The sequence below is a fragment of the Physella acuta genome, unplaced genomic scaffold, assembly GCF_028476545.2.
Source record: "Physella acuta isolate Inbredline_101_S28 unplaced genomic scaffold, ASM2847654v3 ptg000079l, whole genome shotgun sequence".
Lineage (NCBI taxonomy): Eukaryota > Metazoa > Mollusca > Gastropoda > Physidae > Physella > Physella acuta.
Window position 1 is genome coordinate 765123 of NW_026731599.1, and position 24865 is coordinate 789987.

Genomic DNA, 24865 nt, shown 5'->3' on the forward strand with positions numbered 1-24865 from the left:
AGTCCTACACCAGTACTACACCAGTCCTACACCAGTCCTACACCTGTCCTACACCTGCCCTACACCTGCCCTACACCTGTCCACCAGTTCAACACCTGTCCTACACCAGTCCTACACCTGCCCTACACCTGTCCACCAGTTCAACACCTGCCCACCTGTGCTACACCTGCCCTGATGGTTATGACTTGTCAACAGATGATCCTTCAGCTCCTGTAGAGAAGGTCCGTGCAAGAAACCCCTTGACTGAGTCAGCCGCCACAAAACAGCAGAGGAACTATGAAGAGCACCTGGCATTCAAGTTTTTCTGCTCACAGTGCTCTTTCAAGAGCAAACGCCAGAGCCATTTCCAATCCCATCTGCGCTGCCACAGGGGCGGCAGTGAGAAAAAGTATAGCTGTCATCAGTGTGACTTCATCACCCTCAGCCTGCCTATGTTCAAACAACACCAGCTCAAGCACAAACTACATTTGTTTAGGTAAATCTTGGCCACACACCACATGGCCACACTACCCACACACCACATAGCCACACTACCTACACCACCTGGCCACACCACATGGCCACACTACCTACACCATGTGGCCACACTACCCACACACCAAATGGCCACACTACCCACACACCACATGGCCACACTACCCACACACCATGTGGCCACACTACCCACACACCATGTGGCCACACTACCCACACACCACATGGCCACACTTGGGTACACCACACAACCATTCAACTTAATTATAACCCTACGCCCCTACTTGACCAAGTTAGATTTAGGCTGTTCCAAATTCTGATGTATTATTCTATCAAGGTAAATGTGAGTGTGTATGGTATGTCCTGGATTTGTCCACAGGTGTGACATTTGTGCTGCCTACTCAACAGATCGGATGGCGCTGTTGCGCAAACACCTCAAGTTAAAACACAACCAGAGAAGTGAGAAGCTGACCTGTGAACAGTGTGCTTTTACTTGCCAGAAACCAAAGGACATGGCCAGACACCAAGCCCTTCATAACAGGTGGGTAAGCATTCCTGGCAGGAGAGGTAGCTGGTCTTGTGACAGGTGAGGTAGCTGGTCTTGTGCTAGCTGGTCTTGTACTAGCTGGTCTTGTGCTAGCTGGTCTTGTGCTAGCTGGTCTTGTGACAGGTGAGGTAGTTGGTCTTGTGACAGGTGAGGTAGCTGGTCTTGTGCTAGCTGGTCTTGTGACAGGTCACAGTAGCTGGTCTTGTGACAGGTGAGGTAGCTGGTCTTGTGACAGGTGAGGTAGCTGGTCTTGTGCTAGCTGGTCTTGTACTAGCTGGTCTTGTGCTAGCTGGTCTTGTACTAGCTGGTCTTGTGACAGGTGAGGTAGTTGGTCTTGTGGTAGCTGGTCTTGTGACAGGTGAGGTAGTTGGTCTTGTGACAGGTGAGGTAGCTGGTCTTGTGCTAGCTGGTCTTGTGCTAGCTGGTCTTGTGACAGGTGAGGTAGCTGGTCTTGTGCTAGCTGGTCTTGTGACAGGTGAGGTAGCTGGTCTTGTGCTAGCTGGTCTTGTGACAGGTGAGGTAGCTGTCTTGTGCTAGCTGGTCTTGTGCTAGCTGGTCTTGTGACAGGTGAGGTAGTTGGTCTTGTGCTAGCTGGTCTTGTGACAGGTGAGGTAGCTGGTCTTGTGACAGGTGAGGTAGTTGGTCTTGTGCTACCTGGTCTTGTGCTAGCTGGTCTTGTGCTAGCTGGTCTTGTGCTAGCTGGTCTTGTGACAGGTGAGGTAGCTGGTCTTGTGCTACCTGGTCTTGTGCTAGCTGGTCTTGTGCTAGCTGGTCTTGTGACAGGTGAGCTAGCTGGTCTTGTGACAGGTGAGGTACCTGGTCTTGTGCTAGCTGGTCTTGTGCTAGCTGGTCTTGTGACAGGTGAGCTAGCTGGTCTTGTGACAGGTGAGGTACCTGGTCTTGTGACAGGTAAGCTAGCTGGTCTTGTGACAGGTGAGCTAGCTGGTCTTGTGACAGGTGAGATAGCTGGTCTTGTGACAGGTGACGTAGCTGGTCTTGTGACAGGTGAGGTAGCTGGTCTTGTGCTAGCTGGTCTTGTGCTAGCTGGTCTTGTGACAGGTGAGGTAGCTGGTCTTGTGACAGGTGAGGTAGTTGGTCTTGTGACAGGTGAGGTAGCTGGTCTTGTGACAGGTGAGGTAGCTGGTCTTGTGCTAGCTGGTCTTGTGACAGGTGAGGTAGTTGGTCTTGTGACAGGTGAGGTAGCTGGTCTTGTGCTAACTGGTCTTGTGCTAGCTGGTCTTGTGACCGGTCACGGTAGCTGGTCTTGTGACAGGTGAGGTAGCTGGTCTTGTGCTAGCTGGTCTTGTGACAGGTGAGGTAGCTGGTCTTGTGCTAGCTGGTCTTGTGACAGATGAGGTAGCTGGTCTTGTGCTAGCTGGTCTTGTGACAGGTGAGGTAGCTGGTCTTGTGCTAGCTGGTCTTGTACTAGCTGGTCTTGTGCTAGCTGGTCTTGTGACAGGTGAGGTAGTTGGTCTTGTGACAGGTGAGGTAGCTGGTCTTGTGGTAGCTGGTCTTGTACTAGCTGGTCTTGTGCTAGCTGGTCTTGTGACAGGTGAGGTAGTTGGTCTTGTGACAGGTGAGGTAGCTGGTCTTGTGCTAGCTGGTCTTGTGACAGGTGAGGTAGTTGGTCTTGTGGTAGCTGGTCTTGTGACAGGTGAGGTAGCTGGTCTTGTGACAGGTGAGGTAGCTGGTCTTGTGGTAGCTGGTCTTGTGCTAGCTGGTCTTGTGCTAGCTGGTCTTGTGACAGGTGAGCTAGCTGGTCTTGTGACAGGTGAGCTAGCTGGTCTTGTGACAGGTGAGCTAGCTGGTCTTGTGACAGGTGAGGTAGCTGGTCTTGTGGTAGCTGGTCTTGTGACAGGTGAGGTAGCTGGTCTTGTGCTAGCTGGTCATGTGACAGGTGAGGTAGCTGGTCTTGTGCTAGCTGGTCTTGTGACAGGTGAGGTAGCTGGTCTTGTGGTACCTGGTCTTGTGACAGGTGAGGTACCTGGTCTTGTGCTAGCTGGTCTTGTGACAGGTGAGGTAGCTGGTCTTGTGACAGGTGAGGTAGCTGGTCTTGTGCTAGCTGGTCTTGTGCTAGCTGGTCTTGTGACAGGTGAGGTAGTTGGTCTTGTGACAGGTGAGGTAGCTGGTCTTGTGCTAGCTGGTCTTGTGCTAGCTGGTCTTGTGACAGGTGAGGTAGCTGGTTTTGTGACAGGTGAGGTAGCTGGTCTTGTGGTAGCTGGTCTTGTACTAGCTGGTCTTGTACTAGCTGGTCTTGTGCTAGCTGGTCTTGTGCTAGCTGGTCTTGTGACAGGTGAGGTAGCTGGTCTTGTGACAGGTGAGGTAGCTGGTCTTGTGGTAGCTGGTCTTGTGCTAGCTGGTCTTGTGACAGGTGAGGTAGCTGGTCTTGTGACAGGTGAGGTAGCTGGTCTTGTGCTAGCTGGTCTTGTACTAGCTGGTCTTATGCTAGCTGGTCTTGTGACAGGTGAGGTAGTTGGTCTTGTGACAGGTGAGGTAGCTGGTCTTGTGCTAGCTGGTCTTGTGACAGGTGAGGTAGCTGGTCTTGTGACAGGTGAGGTAGCTGGTCTTGTGCTAGCTGGTCTTGTGACAGGTGAGGTAGTTGGTCTTGTGGTAGCTGGTCTTGTGACAGGTGAGGTAGCTGGTCTTGTGACAGGTGAGGTAGCTGGTCTTGTGGTAGCTGGTCTTGTGCTAGCTGGTCTTGTGCTAGCTGGTCTTGTGACAGGTGAGCTAGCTGGTCTTGTGACAGGTGAGCTAGCTGGTCTTGTGGTAGCTGGTCTTGTGCTAGCTGGTCTTGTGACAGGTGAGGTAGCTGGTCTTGTGGTAGCTGGTCTTGTGACAGGTGAGGTAGCTGGTCTTGTGGTAGCTGGTCTTGTGACAGGTGAGGTAGCTGGTCTTGTGGTAGCTGGTCTTGTAACAGGTGAGGTAGCTGGTCTTGTGACAGGTGAGGTAGCTGGTCTTGTGGTAGCTGGTCTTGTGACAGGTGAGGTAACTGGTCTTGTGACAGGTGAGGTAGCTGGTTTGTGGTACCTGGTCTTGTGACAGGTGAGGTACCTGGTCTTGTGGTAGCTGGTCTTGTGACAGGTGAGGTAGCTGGTCTTGTGACAGGTGAGGTAGTTGGTCTTGTGACAGGTGAGGTAGCTGGTCTTGTGCTAGCTGGTCTTGTGCTAGCTGGTCTTGTGACAGGTGAGGTAGCTGGTCTTGTGACAGGTGAGGTAGCTGGTCTTGTGGTAGCTGGTCTTGTGGTAGCTGGTCTTGTGACAGGTGAGGTAGTTGGTCTTGTGACAGGTGAGGTACCTGGTCTTGTGCTAGCTGGTCTTGTGACAGGTGAGGTAGCTGGTCTTGTGACAGGTGAGGTAGCTGGTCTTGTGACAGGTGAGGTAGTTGGTCTTGTGACAGGTGAGGTAGCTGGTCTTGTACTAGCTGGTCTTGTGCTAGCTGGTCTTGTGCTAGCTGGTCTTGTGCTAGCTGGTCTTGTGACAGGTGAGGTAGCTGGTCTTGTGACAGGTGAGGTAGCTGGTCTTGTGGTAGCTGGTCTTGTGGTAGCTGGTCTTGTGGTAGCTGGTCTTGTGACAGGTGAGGTAGTTGGTCTTGTGACAGGTGAGGTACCTGGTCTTGTGCTAGCTGGTCTTGTGACAGGTGAGGTAGCTGGTCTTGTGACAGGTGAGCTAGCTGGTCTTGTGACAGGTGAGGTAGTTGGTCTTGTGACAGGTGAGGTAGCTGGTCTTGTACTAGCTGGTCTTGTACTAGCTGGTCTTGTGCTAGCTGGTCTTGTGCTAGCTGGTCTTGTGACAGGTGAGGTAGCTGGTCTTGTGACAGGTGAGGTAGCTGGTCTTGTGGTAGCTGGTCTTGAGGTAGCTGGTCTTGTGACAGGTGAGGTAGTTGGTCTTGTGACAGGTGAGGTACCTGGTCTTGTGCTAGCTGGTCTTGTTACAGGTGAGGTAGCTGGTCTTGTGACAGGTGGGCTAGCTGGTCTTGTGACAGGTGAGGTAGCTGGTCTTGTGCTAGCTGGTCTTGTGCTAGCTGGTCTTGTGACAGGTGAGGTAGCTGGTCTTGTGACAAGTGAGGTAGCTGGTCTTGTGACAGGTGAGGTAGCTGGTCTTGTGACAAGTGAGGTAGCTGGTCTTGTGACAGGTGAGGTAGCTGGTCTTGTGCTAGCTGGTCTTGTGACAGGTGAGGTAGTTGGTCTTGTGGTAGCTGGTCTTGTGACAGGTGAGGTAGCTGGTCTTGTGACAGGTGAGGTAGCTGTTCTTGTGCTAGCTGGTCTTGTGCTAGCTGGTCTTGTGACAGGTGAGCTAGCTGGTCTTGTGACAGGTGAGCTAGCTGGTCTTGTGGTAGCTGGTCTTGTGTTAGCTGGTCTTGTGACAGGTGAGGTAGCTGGTCTTGTGGTAGCTGGTCTTGTGACAGGTGAGGTAGCTGGTCTTGTGGTAGCTGGTCTTGTGACAGGTGAGGTAGCTGGTCTTGTGACAGGTGAGGTAGCTGGTCTTGTGGTACCTGGTCTTGTGACAGGTGAGGTACCTGGTCTTGTGGTAGCTGGTCTTGTGACAGGTGAGGTAGCTGGTCTTGTGACAGGTGAGGTAGTTGGTCTTGTGACAGGTGAGGTAGCTGGTCTTGTGCTAGCTGGTCTTGTGCTAGCTGGTCTTGTGACAGGTGAGGTAGCTGGTCTTGTGACAGGTGAGGTAGCTGGTCTTGTGGTAGCTGGTCTTGTGCTAGCTGGTCTTGTGACAGGTGAGGTAGTTGGTCTTGTGCTAGCTGGTCTTGTGACAGGTGAGGTACCTGGTCTTGTGCTAGCTGGTCTTGTGCTAGCTGGTCTTGTGACAGGTGAGGTAGCTGGTCTTGTGACAGGTGAGCTAGCTGGTCTTGTGACAGGTGAGGTAGTTGGTCTTGTGACAGGTGAGGTAGCTGGTTTTGTGCTAGCTGGTCTTGTGCTAGCTGGTCTTGTGACAGGTGAGGTAGCTGGTCTTGTGACAAGTGAGGTAGCTGGTCTTGTGACAGGTGAGGTAGCTGGTCTTGTGCTAGCTGGTCTTGTGACAGGTGAGGTAGCTGGTCTTGTGGTAGCTGGTCTTGTGACAGGTGAGGTAGCTGGTCTTGTGGTAGCTGGTCTTGTGACAGGTGAGGTAGCTGGTCTTGTGACAGGTGAGGTAGCTGGTCTTGTGACAGGTGAGGTAGTTGGTCTTGTGACAGGTGAGGTAGCTGGTCTTGTGCTAGCTTGTCTTGTGCTAGCTGGTCTTGTGACAGGTGAGCTAGCTGGTCTTGTGACAGGTTAGGTAGCTGGTCTTGTGACAGGTGAGGTAGCTGGTCTTGTGCTAGCTGGTCTTGTGACAGGTGAGGTAGCTGGTCTTGTGACAGGTGAGCTAGCTGGTCTTGTGACAGGTGAGGTACCTGGTCTTGTGACAGGTGAGGTAGCTGGTCTTGTGCTAGCTGGTCTTGTGACAGGTGAGGTAGTTGGTCTTGTGACAGGTGAGGTAGCTGGTCTTGTGCTAGCTGGTCTTGTGCTAGCTGGTCTTGTGACAGGTGAGGTAGCTGGTCTTGTGACAGGTGAGGTAGCTGGTCTTGTGGTAGCTGGTCTTGTGACAGGTGAGGTAGCTGGTCTTGTGCTAGCTGGTCTTGTGCTAGCTGGTCTTGTGACAGGTGAGGTAGTTGGTCTTGTGACAGGTGAGGTAGCTGGTCTTGTGCTAGCTGGTCTTGTGACAGGTGAGGTAGCTGGTCTTGTGCTAGCTGGTCTTGTGACAGGTGAGGTAGCTGGTCTTGTGCTAGCTGGTCTTGTGACAGGTGAGGTAGCTGGTCTTATGACAGGTGAGGTAGCTGTTCTTGTGACAGGTGAGGTAGCTGGTCTTGTGACAGGTGAGGTAGCTGGTCTTGTGACAGGTGAGGTAGCTGGTCTTGTGACAGGTGAGGTAGTTGGTCTTGTGACAGGTGAAGTAGCTGGTCTTGTGGTAGCTGGTCTTGTGACAGGTGAGGTAGCTGGTCTTGTCCCCAGGCCTAGAGTTGATATATTTTTGTCCCCAGGCCTAGAGTTGATATATTTTTGTCCCCAGGCCTAGAGTTGATATATTTTTGTCCCCAGGCCTAGAGTTGATATATTTTTGTCCCCAGACCTAGAGTTGATATATTTTTGTCCCCAGGCCTAGAGTTGATATATTTTTGTCCCCAGGCCTAGAGTTGATATATTTTTGTCCCCAGGCCTAGAGTTGATATATTTTTGTCCCCAGGCCTAGAGTTGATATATTTTTGTCCCCATGCCTAGAGTTGATATATTTTTGTCCCCAGGCCTAGAGTTGATATATTTTTGTCCCCAGGCCTAGAGTTGATATATTTTTGTCCCCAGACCCAGACAAGAAGTGACCTGTTCTGAGTGTAAGAAAAGTTTTGCCAAGAAGATCCACCTACATAGACATGTGCGAGATGTCCATGGTCCAGAAGTCAGGCCACACCTGTGTGACACCTGCGGGAAAACTTTTAAAAGAACTGACGCCCTGCAGCAGCACAAGCTGGTGCACCTGTCACGCACAGCCCGCAGTTTCCCTTTCAAATGTTCAGCTTGTGGCAAGGGATTCAGATCTCCGGTAATCTGCATTTTGTTAGAGCAAGAGCTTGAGAATGGCCATGTCATACACATAGGTGACATAAGATGGCAGGTTGGCCTGTGCAGAGGGGACATGACAGTGGACATGACATGAGATGACAGAGTGGACATGACAGAGTGGACATGACAGAGTGGACATGACAGAGTGGACATGAGATGACATGACATGACAGAGTGGACATGACAGAGTGGACATGACAGAGTGGACATGAGATGACATGACAGAGTGGACATGACAGAGTGGACATGACAGAGTGGACATGACAGAGCGGACATGACAGAGTGGACATGACAGAGTGGACATGACAGTGGACATGAGATGACATGACATGACAGAGTGGACATGAGATGACATGACATGACAGAGTGGACATAACAGAGTGGACATGACAGAGTGGACATGAGATGACAGAGTGGACATAACAGAGTGGACATGACAGAGTGGACATGACAGTGGACATGAGATGACATGACATGAGATGACAGTGGACATGACATGAGATGACAGAGTGGACATGACATGAGAGTAGAGCTGAGATTTTGGAAATAATGCAACAGTTTTTGCAGGCCCACCTGAAGGAGCACATGACCATGCACAGCTCTGAGAGACCGTACCTTTGTCACTACTGTGGAGCTGCCTTCAAAACCCAGCCAGTCCAGAGGAAACACATCCTGACTCTCCACCTTCAGCCCAGGATTCACGTGTGTGCTGTGTGTTGTCGCCAGTTCAACACCAAATACACACTGCAAAAACATGAACACACACATCACAAGGTAGGCATATTCATGGATATTGAATCACTGAACCAAAGATACTTGCCTGACACAGTGACCAAAGATACTTACCTGACTCACTGAACCAAAGATACTTGCCTGACTCACTGAACCAAAGATACTTGCCTGACTCACTGAACCAAAGATACTTGCCTGACTCACTGAACCAAAGATACTTGCCTGACTCACTGAACCAAAGATACTTGCCTGACACAGTGAACCAAAAATACTTGCCTGACTCACTGAACCAAAGACACTTGCCTGACTCACTGAACCAAAGATACTTGCCTAACACAGTGACCAAAGATACTTGCCTGACACACTGAACCAAAGATACTTGCCTGACTCACTGAACCAAAGATACTTGCCTGACTCACTGAACCAAAGATACTTGCCTGACTCACTGAACCAAAGATACTTGCCTGACTCACTGAACCAAAGATACTTGCCTGACTCACTGAACCAAAGATACTTGCCTGACACAGTGACCAAAGATACTTGCCTGACTCACTGAACCAAAGATACTTGCCTGACTCACTGAACCAAAGATACTTGCCTGACACAGTGACCAAAGATACTTGCCTGACACAGTGACCAAAGATACTTGCCTGACACAGTGACCAAAGATACTTGCCTGACTCACTGAACCAAAGATACTTGCCTGACTCACTGAACCAAAGATACTTGCCTGACACAGTGACCAAAGATACTTGCCTGACTCACTGAACCAAAGATACTTGCCTGACACACTGAACCAAAGATACTTGCCTGACACAGTGACCAAAGATACTTGCCTGACTCACTGAACCAAAGATACTTGCCTGACACAGTGAACCAAAGATACTTGCCTGACACACTGAACCAAAGATACTTGCCTGACTCACTGAACCAAAGATACTTGCCTGACTCAGTGAACCAAAGATACTTGCCTGACTCACTGAACCAAAGATACTTGCCTGACTCACTGAACCAAAGATACTTGCCTGACTCACTGAACCAAAGATACTTGCCTAACACAGTGACCAAAGATACTTGCCTGACACAGTGACCAAAGATACTTGCCTGACTCACTGAACCAAAGATACTGGCCTGACTCACTGAACCAAAGATACTTGCCTGACTCACTGAACCAAAGATACTTGCCTGACACACTGAACCAAAGATACTTGCCTGACACACTGAACCAAAGATACTTGCCTGACTCACTGAGCCAAAGATACTTGCCTGACACAGTGACCAAAGATACTTGCCTGACACAGTGACCAAAGATACTTGCCTGACACACTGAACCAAAGATACTTGCCTGACACACTGAACCAAAGATACTTGCCTGACTCACTGAACCAAAGATACTTGCCTGACTCACTGAACCAAAGATACTTGCCTGACTCAGTGAACCAAAGATACTTGCCTGACTCACTGAACCAAAGATACTTGCCTGACTCACTGAACCAAAGATACTTGCCTGACTCACTGAACCAAAGATACTTGCCTAACACAGTGACCAAAGATACTTGCCTGACACAGTGACCAAAGATACTTGCCTGACTCACTGAACCAAAGATACTTGCCTGACACACTGAACCAAAGATACTTGCCTGACACACTGAACCAAAGATACTTGCCTGACTCACTGAGCCAAAGATACTTGCCTGACACAGTGACCAAAGATACTTGCCTGACTCACTGAACCAAAGATACTTGCCTGACTCACTGAACCAAAGATACTTGCCTGACTCAGTGAACCAAAGATACTTGCCTGACTCACTGAACCAAAGATACTTGCCTGACACACTGAACCAAAAATACTTGCCTGACTCACTGAACCAAAGATACTTGCCTGACTCACTGAACAAAAGATACTTGCCTAACACAGTGACCAAAGATACTTGCCTGACACAGTGACCAAAGATACTTGCCTGACTCACTGAACCAAAGATACTTGCCTGACTCACTGAACCAAAGATACTTGCCTGACTCACTGAACCAAAGATACTTGCCTGACTCACTGAACCAAAGATACTTGCCTGACTCACTGAACCAAAGATACTTGCCTGACACAGTGAACCAAAGATACTTGCCTGACACACTGAACCAAAGATACTTGCCTGACTCACTGAACCAAAGATACTTGCCTGACACAGTGACCAAAGATACTTGCCTGACTCACTGAGCCAAAGATACTTGCCTGACTCACTAAACCAAAGATACTTGCCTGACTCACTGAACCAAAGATACTTGCCTGACTCACTGAACCAAAGATACTTGCCTGACTCACTGAGCCAAAGATACTTGCCTGACACAGTGACCAAAGATACTTGCCTGACTCACTGAACCAAAGATACTTGCCTGACTCACTGAACCAAAGATACTTGCCTAACACAGTGACCAAAGATACTTGCCTGACACAGTGACCAAAGATACTTGCCTGACTCACTGAACCAAAGATACTGGCCTGACTCACTGAACCAAAGATACTTGCCTGACTCACTGAACCAAAGATACTTGCCTGACACACTGAACCAAAGATACTTGCCTGACACACTGAACCAAAGATACTTGCCTGACTCACTGAGCCAAAGATACTTGCCTGACACAGTGACCAAAGATACTTGCCTGACACAGTGACCAAAGATACTTGCCTGACACACTGAACCAAAGATACTTGCCTGACACACTGAACCAAAGATACTTGCCTGACTCACTGAACCAAAGATACTTGCCTGACTCACTGAACCAAAGATACTTGCCTGACTCAGTGAACCAAAGATACTTGCCTGACTCACTGAACCAAAGATACTTGCCTGACTCACTGAACCAAAGATACTTGCCTGACTCACTGAACCAAAGATACTTGCCTAACACAGTGACCAAAGATACTTGCCTGACACAGTGACCAAAGATACTTGCCTGACTCACTGAACCAAAGATACTTGCCTGACACACTGAACCAAAGATACTTGCCTGACACACTGAACCAAAGATACTTGCCTGACTCACTGAGCCAAAGATACTTGCCTGACACAGTGACCAAAGATACTTGCCTGACTCACTGAACCAAAGATACTTGCCTGACTCACTGAACCAAAGATACTTGCCTGACTCAGTGAACCAAAGATACTTGCCTGACTCACTGAACCAAAGATACTTGCCTGACACACTGAACCAAAAATACTTGCCTGACTCACTGAACCAAAGATACTTGCCTGACTCACTGAACAAAAGATACTTGCCTAACACAGTGACCAAAGATACTTGCCTGACACAGTGACCAAAGATACTTGCCTGACTCACTGAACCAAAGATACTTGCCTGACTCACTGAACCAAAGATACTTGCCTGACTCACTGAACCAAAGATACTTGCCTGACTCACTGAACCAAAGATACTTGCCTGACTCACTGAACCAAAGATACTTGCCTGACACAGTGAACCAAAGATACTTGCCTGACACACTGAACCAAAGATACTTGCCTGACTCACTGAACCAAAGATACTTGCCTGACACAGTGACCAAAGATACTTGCCTGACTCACTGAGCCAAAGATACTTGCCTGACTCACTAAACCAAAGATACTTGCCTGACTCACTGAACCAAAGATACTTGCCTGACTCACTGAACCAAAGATACTTGCCTGACTCACTGAGCCAAAGATACTTGCCTGACACAGTGACCAAAGATACTTGCCTGACTCACTGAACCAAAGATACTTGCCTGACTCACTGAACCAAAGATACTTGCCTGACACAGTGACCAAAGATACTTGCCTGAAATAGTGAACCAAAGATACTTGCCTGACTCACTGAACCAAAGATACTTGCCTGACTCACTGAACCAAAGATACTTGCCTGACTCACTGAACCAAAGATACTTGCCGGACACAGTGAACCAAAGATACTTGCCTGACTCACTGAACCAAAGATACTTGCCTGACTCACTGAACCAAAGATACTTGCCTGACTCACTGAACCAAAGATACTTGCCTGACACACTGAACCAAAGATACTTGCCTGACTCACTGAACCAAAGATACTTGCCGGACACAGTGAACCAAAGATACTTGCCTGACTCACTGAACCAAAGATACTTGCCTGACTCACTGAACCAAAGATACTTGCCTGACACAGTGACCAAAGATACTTGCCTGACTCACTGAACCAAAGATACTTGCCTGACTCACTGAACCAAAGATACTTGCCGGACACAGTTAACCAAAGATACTTGCCTGACACAGTGACCAAAGATACTTGCCTGACTCACTGAACCAAAGATACTTGCCTGACACAGTGACCAAAGATACTTGCCTGACTCACTGAACCAAAGATACTTGCCTGACTCACTGAACCAAAGATACTTGCCGGACACAGTGAACCAAAGATACTTGCCTGACTCACTAAACCAAAGATACTTGCCTGACTCACTGAACCAAAGATACTTGCCTGACACAGTGACCAAAGATACTTGCCTGACACAGTGAACCAAAGATACTTGCCTGACTCACTGAACCAAAGATACTTGCCTGACTCACTGAGCCAAAGATACTTGCCTGACACAGTGACCAAAGATACTTGCCTGACTCACTGAACCAAAGATACTTGCCTGACACAGTGACCAAAGATACTTGCCTGACACAGTGACCAAAGATACTTGCCTGACTCACTGAACCAAAGATACTTGCCTGACTCACTGAACCAAAGATACTTGCCTGACTCACTGAACCAAAGATACTTGCCTGACTCACTGAACCAAAGATACTTGCCTGACTCACTGAACCAAAGATACTTGCCTGACTCACTGAACCAAAGATACTTGCCTGACTCACTGAACCAAAGATACTTGCCTGACACACTGAACCAAAGATACTTGCCTGACACAGTGACCAAAGATACTTGCCTGACACAGTGACCAAAGATACTTGCCTGACTCACTGAACCAAAGATACTTGCCTGACTCACTGAACCAAAGATACTTGCCTGACACAGTGACCAAAGATACTTGCCTGAAATAGTGAACCAAAGATACTTGCCTGACACACTGAACCAAAGATACTTGCCTGACACAGTGAACCAAAGATACTTGCCTGACACACTGAACCAAAGATACTTGCCTGACACAGTGACCAAAGATACTTGCCTGACACAGTGACCAAAGATACTTGCCTGACACAGTGACCAAAGATACTTGCCTGACACAGTGACCAAAGATACTTGCCTGACTCACTGAACCAAAGATACTTGCCTGACTCACTGAACCAAAGATACTTGCCTGACACAGTGAACCAAAGATACTTGCCTGACACAGTGACCAAAGATACTTGCCTGACTCACTGAACCAAAGATACTTGCCTGACTCACTGAACCAAAGATACTTGCCTGACTCACTGAACCAAAGATACTTGCCTGACACAGTGACCAAAGATACTTGCCTGACTCACTGAACCAAAGATACTTGCCTGACTCACTGAACCAAAGATACTTGCCTGACACAGTGACCAAAGATACTTGCCTGACTCACTGAACCAAAGATACTTGCCTGACACAGTGACCAAAGATACTTGCCTGACTCACTGAACCAAAGATACTTGCCTGACTCACTGAGCCAAAGATACTTGCCTGACTCACTAAACCAAAGATACTTGCCTGACTCACTGAACCAAAGATACTTGCCTGACACAGTGAACCAAAGATACTTGCCTGACACACTGAACCAAAGATACTTGCCTGACTCACTGAACCAAAGACACTTGCCTGACTCACTGAACCAAAGATACTTGCCTAACACAGTGACCAAAGATACTTGCCTGACACACTGAACCAAAGATACTTGCCTGACTCACTGAACCAAAGATACTTGCCTGACTCACTGAACCAAAGATACTTGCCTGACTCACTGAACCAAAGATACTTGCCTGACTCACTGAACCAAAGATACTTGCCTGACTCACTGAACCAAAGATACTTGCCTGACACAGTGACCAAAGATACTTGCCTGACTCACTGAACCAAAGATACTTGCCTGACTCACTGAACCAAAGATACTTGCCTGACACAGTGACCAAAGATACTTGCCTGACACAGTGACCAAAGATACTTGCCTGACACAGTGACCAAAGATACTTGCCTGACTCACTGAACCAAAGATACTTGCCTGACTCACTGAACCAAAGATACTTGCCTGACACAGTGACCAAAGATACTTGCCTGACTCACTGAACCAAAGATACTTGCCTGACACACTGAACCAAAGATACTTGCCTGACACAGTGACCAAAGATACTTGCCTGACTCACTGAACCAAAGATACTTGCCTGACACAGTGAACCAAAGATACTTGCCTGACACACTGAACCAAAGATACTTGCCTGACTCACTGAACCAAAGATACTTGCCTGACTCAGTGAACCAAAGATACTTGCCTGACTCACTGAACCAAAGATACTTGCCTGACTCACTGAACCAAAGATACTTGCCTGACTCACTGAACCAAAGATACTTGCCTAACACAGTGACCAAAGATACTTGCCTGACACAGTGACCAAAGATACTTGCCTGACTCACTGAACCAAAGATACTGGCCTGACTCACTGAACCAAAGATACTTGCCTGACTCACTGAACCAAAGATACTTGCCTGACACACTGAACCAAAGATACTTGCCTGACACACTGAACCAAAGATACTTGCCTGACTCACTGAGCCAAAGATACTTGCCTGACACAGTGACCAAAGATACTTGCCTGACACAGTGACCAAAGATACTTGCCTGACACACTGAACCAAAGATACTTGCCTGACACACTGAACCAAAGATACTTGCCTGACTCACTGAACCAAAGATACTTGCCTGACTCACTGAACCAAAGATACTTGCCTGACTCAGTGAACCAAAGATACTTGCCTGACTCACTGAACCAAAGATACTTGCCTGACTCACTGAACCAAAGATACTTGCCTGACTCACTGAACCAAAGATACTTGCCTAACACAGTGACCAAAGATACTTGCCTGACACAGTGACCAAAGATACTTGCCTGACTCACTGAACCAAAGATACTTGCCTGACACACTGAACCAAAGATACTTGCCTGACACACTGAACCAAAGATACTTGCCTGACTCACTGAGCCAAAGATACTTGCCTGACACAGTGACCAAAGATACTTGCCTGACTCACTGAACCAAAGATACTTGCCTGACTCACTGAACCAAAGATACTTGCCTGACTCAGTGAACCAAAGATACTTGCCTGACTCACTGAACCAAAGATACTTGCCTGACACACTGAACCAAAAATACTTGCCTGACTCACTGAACCAAAGATACTTGCCTGACTCACTGAACAAAAGATACTTGCCTAACACAGTGACCAAAGATACTTGCCTGACACAGTGACCAAAGATACTTGCCTGACTCACTGAACCAAAGATACTTGCCTGACTCACTGAACCAAAGATACTTGCCTGACTCACTGAACCAAAGATACTTGCCTGACTCACTGAACCAAAGATACTTGCCTGACTCACTGAACCAAAGATACTTGCCTGACACAGTGAACCAAAGATACTTGCCTGACACACTGAACCAAAGATACTTGCCTGACTCACTGAACCAAAGATACTTGCCTGACACAGTGACCAAAGATACTTGCCTGACTCACTGAGCCAAAGATACTTGCCTGACTCACTAAACCAAAGATACTTGCCTGACTCACTGAACCAAAGATACTTGCCTGACTCACTGAACCAAAGATACTTGCCTGACTCACTGAGCCAAAGATACTTGCCTGACACAGTGACCAAAGATACTTGCCTGACTCACTGAACCAAAGATACTTGCCTGACTCACTGAACCAAAGATACTTGCCTGACACAGTGACCAAAGATACTTGCCTGAAATAGTGAACCAAAGATACTTGCCTGACTCACTGAACCAAAGATACTTGCCTGACTCACTGAACCAAAGATACTTGCCTGACTCACTGAACCAAAGATACTTGCCGGACACAGTGAACCAAAGATACTTGCCTGACTCACTGAACCAAAGATACTTGCCTGACTCACTGAACCAAAGATACTTGCCTGACTCACTGAACCAAAGATACTTGCCTGACACACTGAACCAAAGATACTTGCCTGACTCACTGAACCAAAGATACTTGCCGGACACAGTGAACCAAAGATACTTGCCTGACTCACTGAACCAAAGATACTTGCCTGACTCACTGAACCAAAGATACTTGCCTGACACAGTGACCAAAGATACTTGCCTGACTCACTGAACCAAAGATACTTGCCTGACTCACTGAACCAAAGATACTTGCCGGACACAGTTAACCAAAGATACTTGCCTGACACAGTGACCAAAGATACTTGCCTGACTCACTGAACCAAAGATACTTGCCTGACACAGTGACCAAAGATACTTGCCTGACTCACTGAACCAAAGATACTTGCCTGACTCACTGAACCAAAGATACTTGCCGGACACAGTGAACCAAAGATACTTGCCTGACTCACTAAACCAAAGATACTTGCCTGACTCACTGAACCAAAGATACTTGCCTGACACAGTGACCAAAGATACTTGCCTGACACAGTGAACCAAAGATACTTGCCTGACTCACTGAACCAAAGATACTTGCCTGACTCACTGAGCCAAAGATACTTGCCTGACACAGTGACCAAAGATACTTGCCTGACTCACTGAACCAAAGATACTTGCCTGACACAGTGACCAAAGATACTTGCCTGACACAGTGACCAAAGATACTTGCCTGACTCACTGAACCAAAGATACTTGCCTGACTCACTGAACCAAAGATACTTGCCTGACTCACTGAACCAAAGATACTTGCCTGACTCACTGAACCAAAGATACTTGCCTGACTCACTGAACCAAAGATACTTGCCTGACTCACTGAACCAAAGATACTTGCCTGACTCACTGAACCAAAGATACTTGCCTGACACACTGAACCAAAGATACTTGCCTGACACAGTGACCAAAGATACTTGCCTGACACAGTGACCAAAGATACTTGCCTGACTCACTGAACCAAAGATACTTGCCTGACTCACTGAACCAAAGATACTTGCCTGACACAGTGACCAAAGATACTTGCCTGAAATAGTGAACCAAAGATACTTGCCTGACACACTGAACCAAAGATACTTGCCTGACACAGTGAACCAAAGATACTTGCCTGACACACTGAACCAAAGATACTTGCCTGACACAGTGACCAAAGATACTTGCCTGACACAGTGACCAAAGATACTTGCCTGACACAGTGACCAAAGATACTTGCCTGACACAGTGACCAAAGATACTTGCCTGACTCACTGAACCAAAGATACTTGCCTGACTCACTGAACCAAAGATACTTGCCTGACACAGTGAACCAAAGATACTTGCCTGACACAGTGACCAAAGATACTTGCCTGACTCACTGAACCAAAGATACTTGCCTGACTCACTGAACCAAAGATACTTGCCTGACTCACTGAACCAAAGATACTTGCCTGACACAGTGACCAAAGATACTTGCCTGACTCACTGAACCAAAGATACTTGCCTGACTCACTGAACCAAAGATACTTGCCTGACACAGTGACCAAAGATACTTGCCTGACTCACTGAACCAAAGATACTTGCCTGACACAGTGACCAAAGATACTTGCCTGACTCACTGAACCAAAGATACTTGCCTGACTCACTGAGCCAAAGATACTTGCCTGACTCACTAAACCAAAGATACTTGCCTGACTCACTGAACCAAAGATACTTGCCTGACACAGTGAACCAAAGATACTTGCCTGACACACTGAACCAAAGATACTTGCCTGACTCACTGAACCAAAGATACTTGCCTGACACAGTGACCAAAGATACTTGCCTGACTCACTGAGCCAAAGATACTTGCCTGACTCACTAAACCAAAGATACTTGCCTGACTCACTGAACCAAAGATACTTGCCTGACACAGTGACCAAAGATACTTGCCTGACTCACTGAACCAAAGATACTTGCCTGACTCACTGAGCCAAAGATACTTGCCTGACTCACTAAACCAAAGATACTTGCCTGACTCACTGAACCAAAGATACTTGCCTGACACAGTGAACCAAAGATACTTGCCTGACACACTGAACCAAAGATACTTGCCTGACTCACTGAACCAAAGACACTTGCCTGACTCACTGAACCAAAGATACTTGCCTAACACAGTGACCAAAGATACTTGCCTGACACACTGAACCAAAGATACTTGCCTGACTCACTGAACCAAAGATACTTGCCTGACTCACTGAACCAAAGATACTTGCCTGACTCACTGAACCAAAGATACTTGCCTGACTCACTGAACCAAAGATACTTGCCTGACTCACTGAACCAAAGATACTTGCCTGACACAGTGACCAAAGATACTTGCCTGACTCACTGAACCAAAGATACTTGCCTGACTCACTGAACCAAAGATACTTGCCTGACACAGTGACCAAAGATACTTGCCTGACACAGTGACCAAAGATACTTGCCTGACACAGTGACCAAAGATACTTGCCTGACTCACTGAACCAAAGATACTTGCCTGACTCACTGAACCAAAGATACTTGCCTGACACAGTGACCAAAGATACTTGCCTGACTCACTGAACCAAAGATACTTGCCTGACACACTGAACCAAAGATACTTGCCTGACACAGTGACCAAAGATACTTGCCTGACTCACTGAACCAAAGATACTTGCCTGACACAGTGAACCAAAGATACTTGCCTGACACACTGAACCAAAGATACTTGCCTGACTCACTGAACCAAAGATACTTGCCTGACTCAGTGAACCAAAGATACTTGCCTGACTCACTGAACCAAAGATACTTGCCTGACTCACTGAACCAAAGATACTTGCCTGACTCACTGAACCAAAGATACTTGCCTAACACAGTGACCAAAGATACTTGCCTGACACAGTGACCAAAGATACTTGCCTGACTCACTGAACCAAAGATACTGGCCTGACTCACTGAACCAAAGATACTTGCCTGACTCACTGAACCAAAGATACTTGCCTGACACACTGAACCAAAGATACTTGCCTGACACACTGAACCAAAGATACTTGCCTGACTCACTGAGCCAAAGATACTTGCCTGACACAGTGACCAAAGATACTTGCCTGACACAGTGACCAAAGATACTTGCCTGACACACTGAACCAAAGATACTTGCCTGACACACTGAACCAAAGATACTTGCCTGACTCACTGAACCAAAGATACTTGCCTGACTCACTGAACCAAAGATACTTGCCTGACTCAGTGAACCAAAGATACTTGCCTGACTCACTGAACCAAAGATACTTGCCTGACTCACTGAACCAAAGATACTTGCCTGACTCACTGAACCAAAGATACTTGCCTAACACAGTGACCAAAGATACTTGCCTGACACAGTGACCAAAGATACTTGCCTGACTCACTGAACCAAAGATACTTGCCTGACACACTGAACCAAAGATACTTGCCTGACACACTGAACCAAAGATACTTGCCTGACTCACTGAGCCAAAGATACTTGCCTGACACAGTGACCAAAGATACTTGCCTGACTCACTGAACCAAAGATACTTGCCTGACTCACTGAACCAAAGATACTTGCCTGACTCAGTGAACCAAAGATACTTGCCTGACTCACTGAACCAAAGATACTTGCCTGACACACTGAACCAAAAATACTTGCCTGACTCACTGAACCAAAGATACTTGCCTGACTCACTGAACAAAAGATACTTGCCTAACACAGTGACCAAAGATACTTGCCTGACACAGTGACCAAAGATACTTGCCTGACTCACTGAACCAAAGATACTTGCCTGACTCACTGAACCAAAGATACTTGCCTGACTCACTGAACCAAAGATACTTGCCTGACTCACTGAACCAAAGATACTTGCCTGACTCACTGAACCAAAGATACTTGCCTGACACAGTGAACCAAAGATACTTGCCTGACACACTGAACCAAAGATACTTGCCTGACTCACTGAACCAAAGATACTTGCCTGACACAGTGACCAAAGATACTTGCCTGACTCACTGAGCCAAAGATACTTGCCTGACTCACTAAACCAAAGATACTTGCCTGACTCACTGAACCAAAGATACTTGCCTGACTCACTGAACCAAAGATACTTGCCTGACTCACTGAGCCAAAGATACTTGCCTGACACAGTGACCAAAGATACTTGCCTGACTCACTGAACCAAAGATACTTGCCTGACTCACTGAACCAAAGATACTTGCCTGACACAGTGACCAAAGATACTTGCCTGAAATAGTGAACCAAAGATACTTGCCTGACTCACTGAACCAAAGATACTTGCCTGACTCACTGAACCAAAGATACTTGCCTGACTCACTGAACCAAAGATACTTGCCGGACACAGTGAACCAAAGATACTTGCCTGACTCACTGAACCAAAGATACTTGCCTGACTCACTGAACCAAAGATACTTGCCTGACTCACTGAACCAAAGATACTTGCCTGACACACTGAACCAAAGATACTTGCCTGACTCACTGAACCAAAGATACTTGCCGGACACAGTGAACCAAAGATACTTGCCTGACTCACTGAACCAAAGATACTTGCCTGACTCACTGAACCAAAGATACTTGCCTGACACAGTGACCAAAGATACTTGCCTGACTCACTGAACCAAAGATACTTGCCTGACTCACTGAACCAAAGATACTTGCCGGACACAGTTAACCAAAGATACTTGCCTGACACAGTGACCAAAGATACTTGCCTGACTCACTGAACCAAAGATACTTGCCTGACACAGTGACCAAAGATACTTGCCTGACTCACTGAACCAAAGATACTTGCCTGACTCACTGAACCAAAGATACTTGCCGGACACAGTGAACCAAAGATACTTGCCTGACTCACTAAACCAAAGATACTTGCCTGACTCACTGAACCAAAGATACTTGCCTGACACAGTGACCAAAGATACTTGCCTGACACAGTGAACCAAAGATACTTGCCTGACTCACTGAACCAAAGATACTTGCCTGACTCACTGAGCCAAAGATACTTGCCTGACACAGTGACCAAAGATACTTGCCTGACTCACTGAACCAAAGATACTTGCCTGACACAGTGACCAAAGATACTTGCCTGACACAGTGACCAAAGATACTTGCCTGACTCACTGAACCAAAGATACTTGCCTGACTCACTGAACCAAAGATACTTGCCTGACTCACTGAACCAAAGATACTTGCCTGACTCACTGAACCAAAGATACTTGCCTGACTCACTGAACCAAAGATACTTGCCTGACTCACTGAACCAAAGATACTTGCCTGACTCACTGAACCAAAGATACTTGCCTGACACACTGAACCAAAGATACTTGCCTGACACAGTGACCAAAGATACTTGCCTGACACAGTGACCAAAGATACTTGCCTGACTCACTGAACCAAAGATACTTGCCTGACTCACTGAACCAAAGATACTTGCCTGACACAGTGACCAAAGATACTTGCCTGAAATAGTGAACCAAAGATACTTGCCTGACACACTGAACCAAAGATACTTGCCTGACACAGTGAACCAAAGATACTTGCCTGACACACTGAACCAAAGATACTTGCCTGACACAGTGACCAAAGATACTTGCCTGACACAGTGACCAAAGATACTTGCCTGACACAGTGACCAAAGATACTTGCCTGACACAGTGACCAAAGATACTTGCCTGACTCACTGAACCAAAGATACTTGCCTGACTCACTGAACCAAAGATACTTGCCTGACACAGTGAACCAAAGATACTTGCCTGACACAGTGACCAAAGATACTTGCCTGACTCACTGAACCAAAGATACTTGCCTGACTCACTGAACCAAAGATACTTGCCTGACTCACTGAACCAAAGATACTTGCCTGACACAGTGACCAAAGATACTTGCCTGACTCACTGAACCAAAGATACTTGCCTGACTCACTGAACCAAAGATACTTGCCTGACACAGTGACCAAAGATACTTGCCTGACTCACTGAACCAAAGATACTTGCCTGACACAGTGACCAAAGATACTTGCCTGACTCACTGAACCAAAGATACTTGCCTGACTCACTGAGCCAAAGATACTTGCCTGACTCACTAAACCAAAGATACTTGCCTGACTCACTGAACCAAAGATACTTGCCTGACACAGTGAACCAAAGATACTTGCCTGACACACTGAACCAAAGATACTTGCCTGACTCACTGAACCAAAGATACTTGCCTGACACAGTGACCAAAGATACTTGCCTGACTCACTGAGCCAAAGATACTTGCCTGACTCACTAAACCAAAGATACTTGCCTGACTCACTGAACCTAAGATACTTGCCTGACACAGTGACCAAAGATACTTGCCTGAAATAGTGAACCAAAGATACTTGCCTGACTCACTGAACCAAAGATACTTGCCTGACTCACTGAACCAAAGATACTTGCCTGACTCACTGAGCCAAAGATACTTGCCTGACACAGTGACCAAAGATACTTGCCTGACTCACTGAACCAAAGATACTTGCCTGACACAGTGACCAAAGATACTTGCCTGACTCACTGAACCAAAGATACTTGCCTGACACAGTGAACCAAAGATACTTGCCTGACACAGTGACCAAAGATACTTGCCTGACTCACTGAACCAAAAATACTTGCCTGACACAGTGACCAAAGATACTTGCCTGACTCACTGAACCAAAGATACTTGCCTGACACAGTGACCAAAGATACTTGCCTGACACAGTGACCAAAGATACTTGCCTGACTCACTGAACCAAAGATACTTGCCTGACTCAGTGAACCAAAGATACTTGCCTGACACAGTGACCAAAGATACTTGCCTGACACAGTGAACCAAAGATACTTACCTGACTCACTGAAGCAAAGATACTTGCCTGACTCACTGAACCAAAGATACTTGCCTGACTCAGTGAACCAAAGATACTTGCCTGACACAGTGACCAAAGATACTTGCCTGACACAGTGAACCAAAGATACTTACCTGACTCACTGAACCAAAGATACTTGCCTGACTCACTGAACCAAAGATACTTGCCTGACTCACTGAACCAAAGATACTTGCCTGACTCACTGAACCAAAGATACTTGCCTGACTCACTGAACCAAAGATACTTGCCTGACACAGTGACCAAAGATACTTGCCTGACTCACTGAACCAAAGATACTTGCCTGACTCACTGAACCAAAGATACTTGCCTGACACAGTGACCAAAGATACTTGCCTGACTCACTGAACCAAAGATACTTGCCTGACTCACTGAACCAAAGATACTTGCCTGACTCACTGAACCAAAGATACTTGCCTGACTCACTGAACCAAAGATACTTGCCTGACTCACTGAACCAAAGATACTTGCCTGACTCACTGAACCAAAGATACTTGCCTGACTCACTGAACCAAAGATACTTGCCTGACTCACTGAACCAAAGATACTTGCCTGACTCACTGAACCAAAGATACTTGCCTGACTCACTGAACCAAAGATACTTGCCTGACTCACTGAACCAAAGATACTTGCCTGACTCACTGAACCAAAGATACTTGCCTGACACACTGAACCAAAGATACTTGCCTGACTCACTGAACCAAAGATACTTGCCTGACACAGTGACCAAAGATACTTGCCTGACTCACTGAACCAAAGATACTTGCCTGACACAGTGACCAAAGATACTTGCCTGACTCACTGAACCAAAGATACTTGCCTGACACACTGAACCAAAGATACTTGCCTGACTCACTGAACCAAAGATACTTGCCTGACACAGTGACCAAAGATACTTGCCTGACTCACTGAACCAAAGATACTTGCCTGACTCACTGAACCAAAGATACTTGCCTGACTCACTGAACCAAAGATACTTGCCTGACTCACTGAACCAAAGATACTTGCCTGACACAGTGACCAAAGATACTTGCCTGACTCACTGAACCAAAGATACTTGCCTGACTCACTGAACCAAAGATACTTGCCTGACTCACTGAACCAAAGATACTTGCCTGACTCACTGAACCAAAGATACTTGCCTGACTCACTGAACCAAAGATACTTGCCTGACACAGTGACCAAAGATACTTGCCTGACTCACTGAACCAAAGATACTTGCCTGACACAGTGAACCAAAGATACTTGCCTGACACAGTGACCAAAGATACTTGCCTGACTCACTGAACCAAAGATACTTGCCTGACTCAGTGAACCAAAGATACTTGCCTGACACAGTGAACCAAAGATACTTGCCTGACTCACTGAACCAAAGATACTTGCCTGACACAGTGACCAAAGATACTTGCCTGACTCACTGAACCAAAGATACTTGCCTGACACACTGAACCAAAGATACTTGCCTGACACACTGAACCAAAGATACTTGCCTGACTC

At 47.0% G+C, this 24865-nt stretch overlaps 2 protein-coding genes across 4 annotated transcripts in view; both read left to right on the forward strand.

Moving 5' to 3' along the window:
* The window catches only part of LOC131955676 (sideroflexin-1), a 102578-nt gene that overhangs the window by 45579 nt on the left and 32134 nt on the right, over window positions 1-24865 (forward strand). The gene's annotated exons all lie outside the window — the stretch shown is intronic.
* LOC131955290 (uncharacterized) overlaps window positions 1-24865 on the forward strand; it is a 42540-nt gene that overhangs the window by 14152 nt on the left and 3523 nt on the right. For all 3 annotated transcript variants that reach the window (XM_059319353.1, XM_059319364.1, XM_059319371.1), the window contains 4 exons: window positions 196-475; window positions 854-1015; window positions 7347-7584; window positions 8172-8378. In XM_059319353.1, the coding sequence (XP_059175336.1) occupies window positions 196-475; window positions 854-1015; window positions 7347-7584; window positions 8172-8378 (887 nt within the window). The remainder of the gene's footprint in view (window positions 1-195; window positions 476-853; window positions 1016-7346; window positions 7585-8171; window positions 8379-24865) is intronic.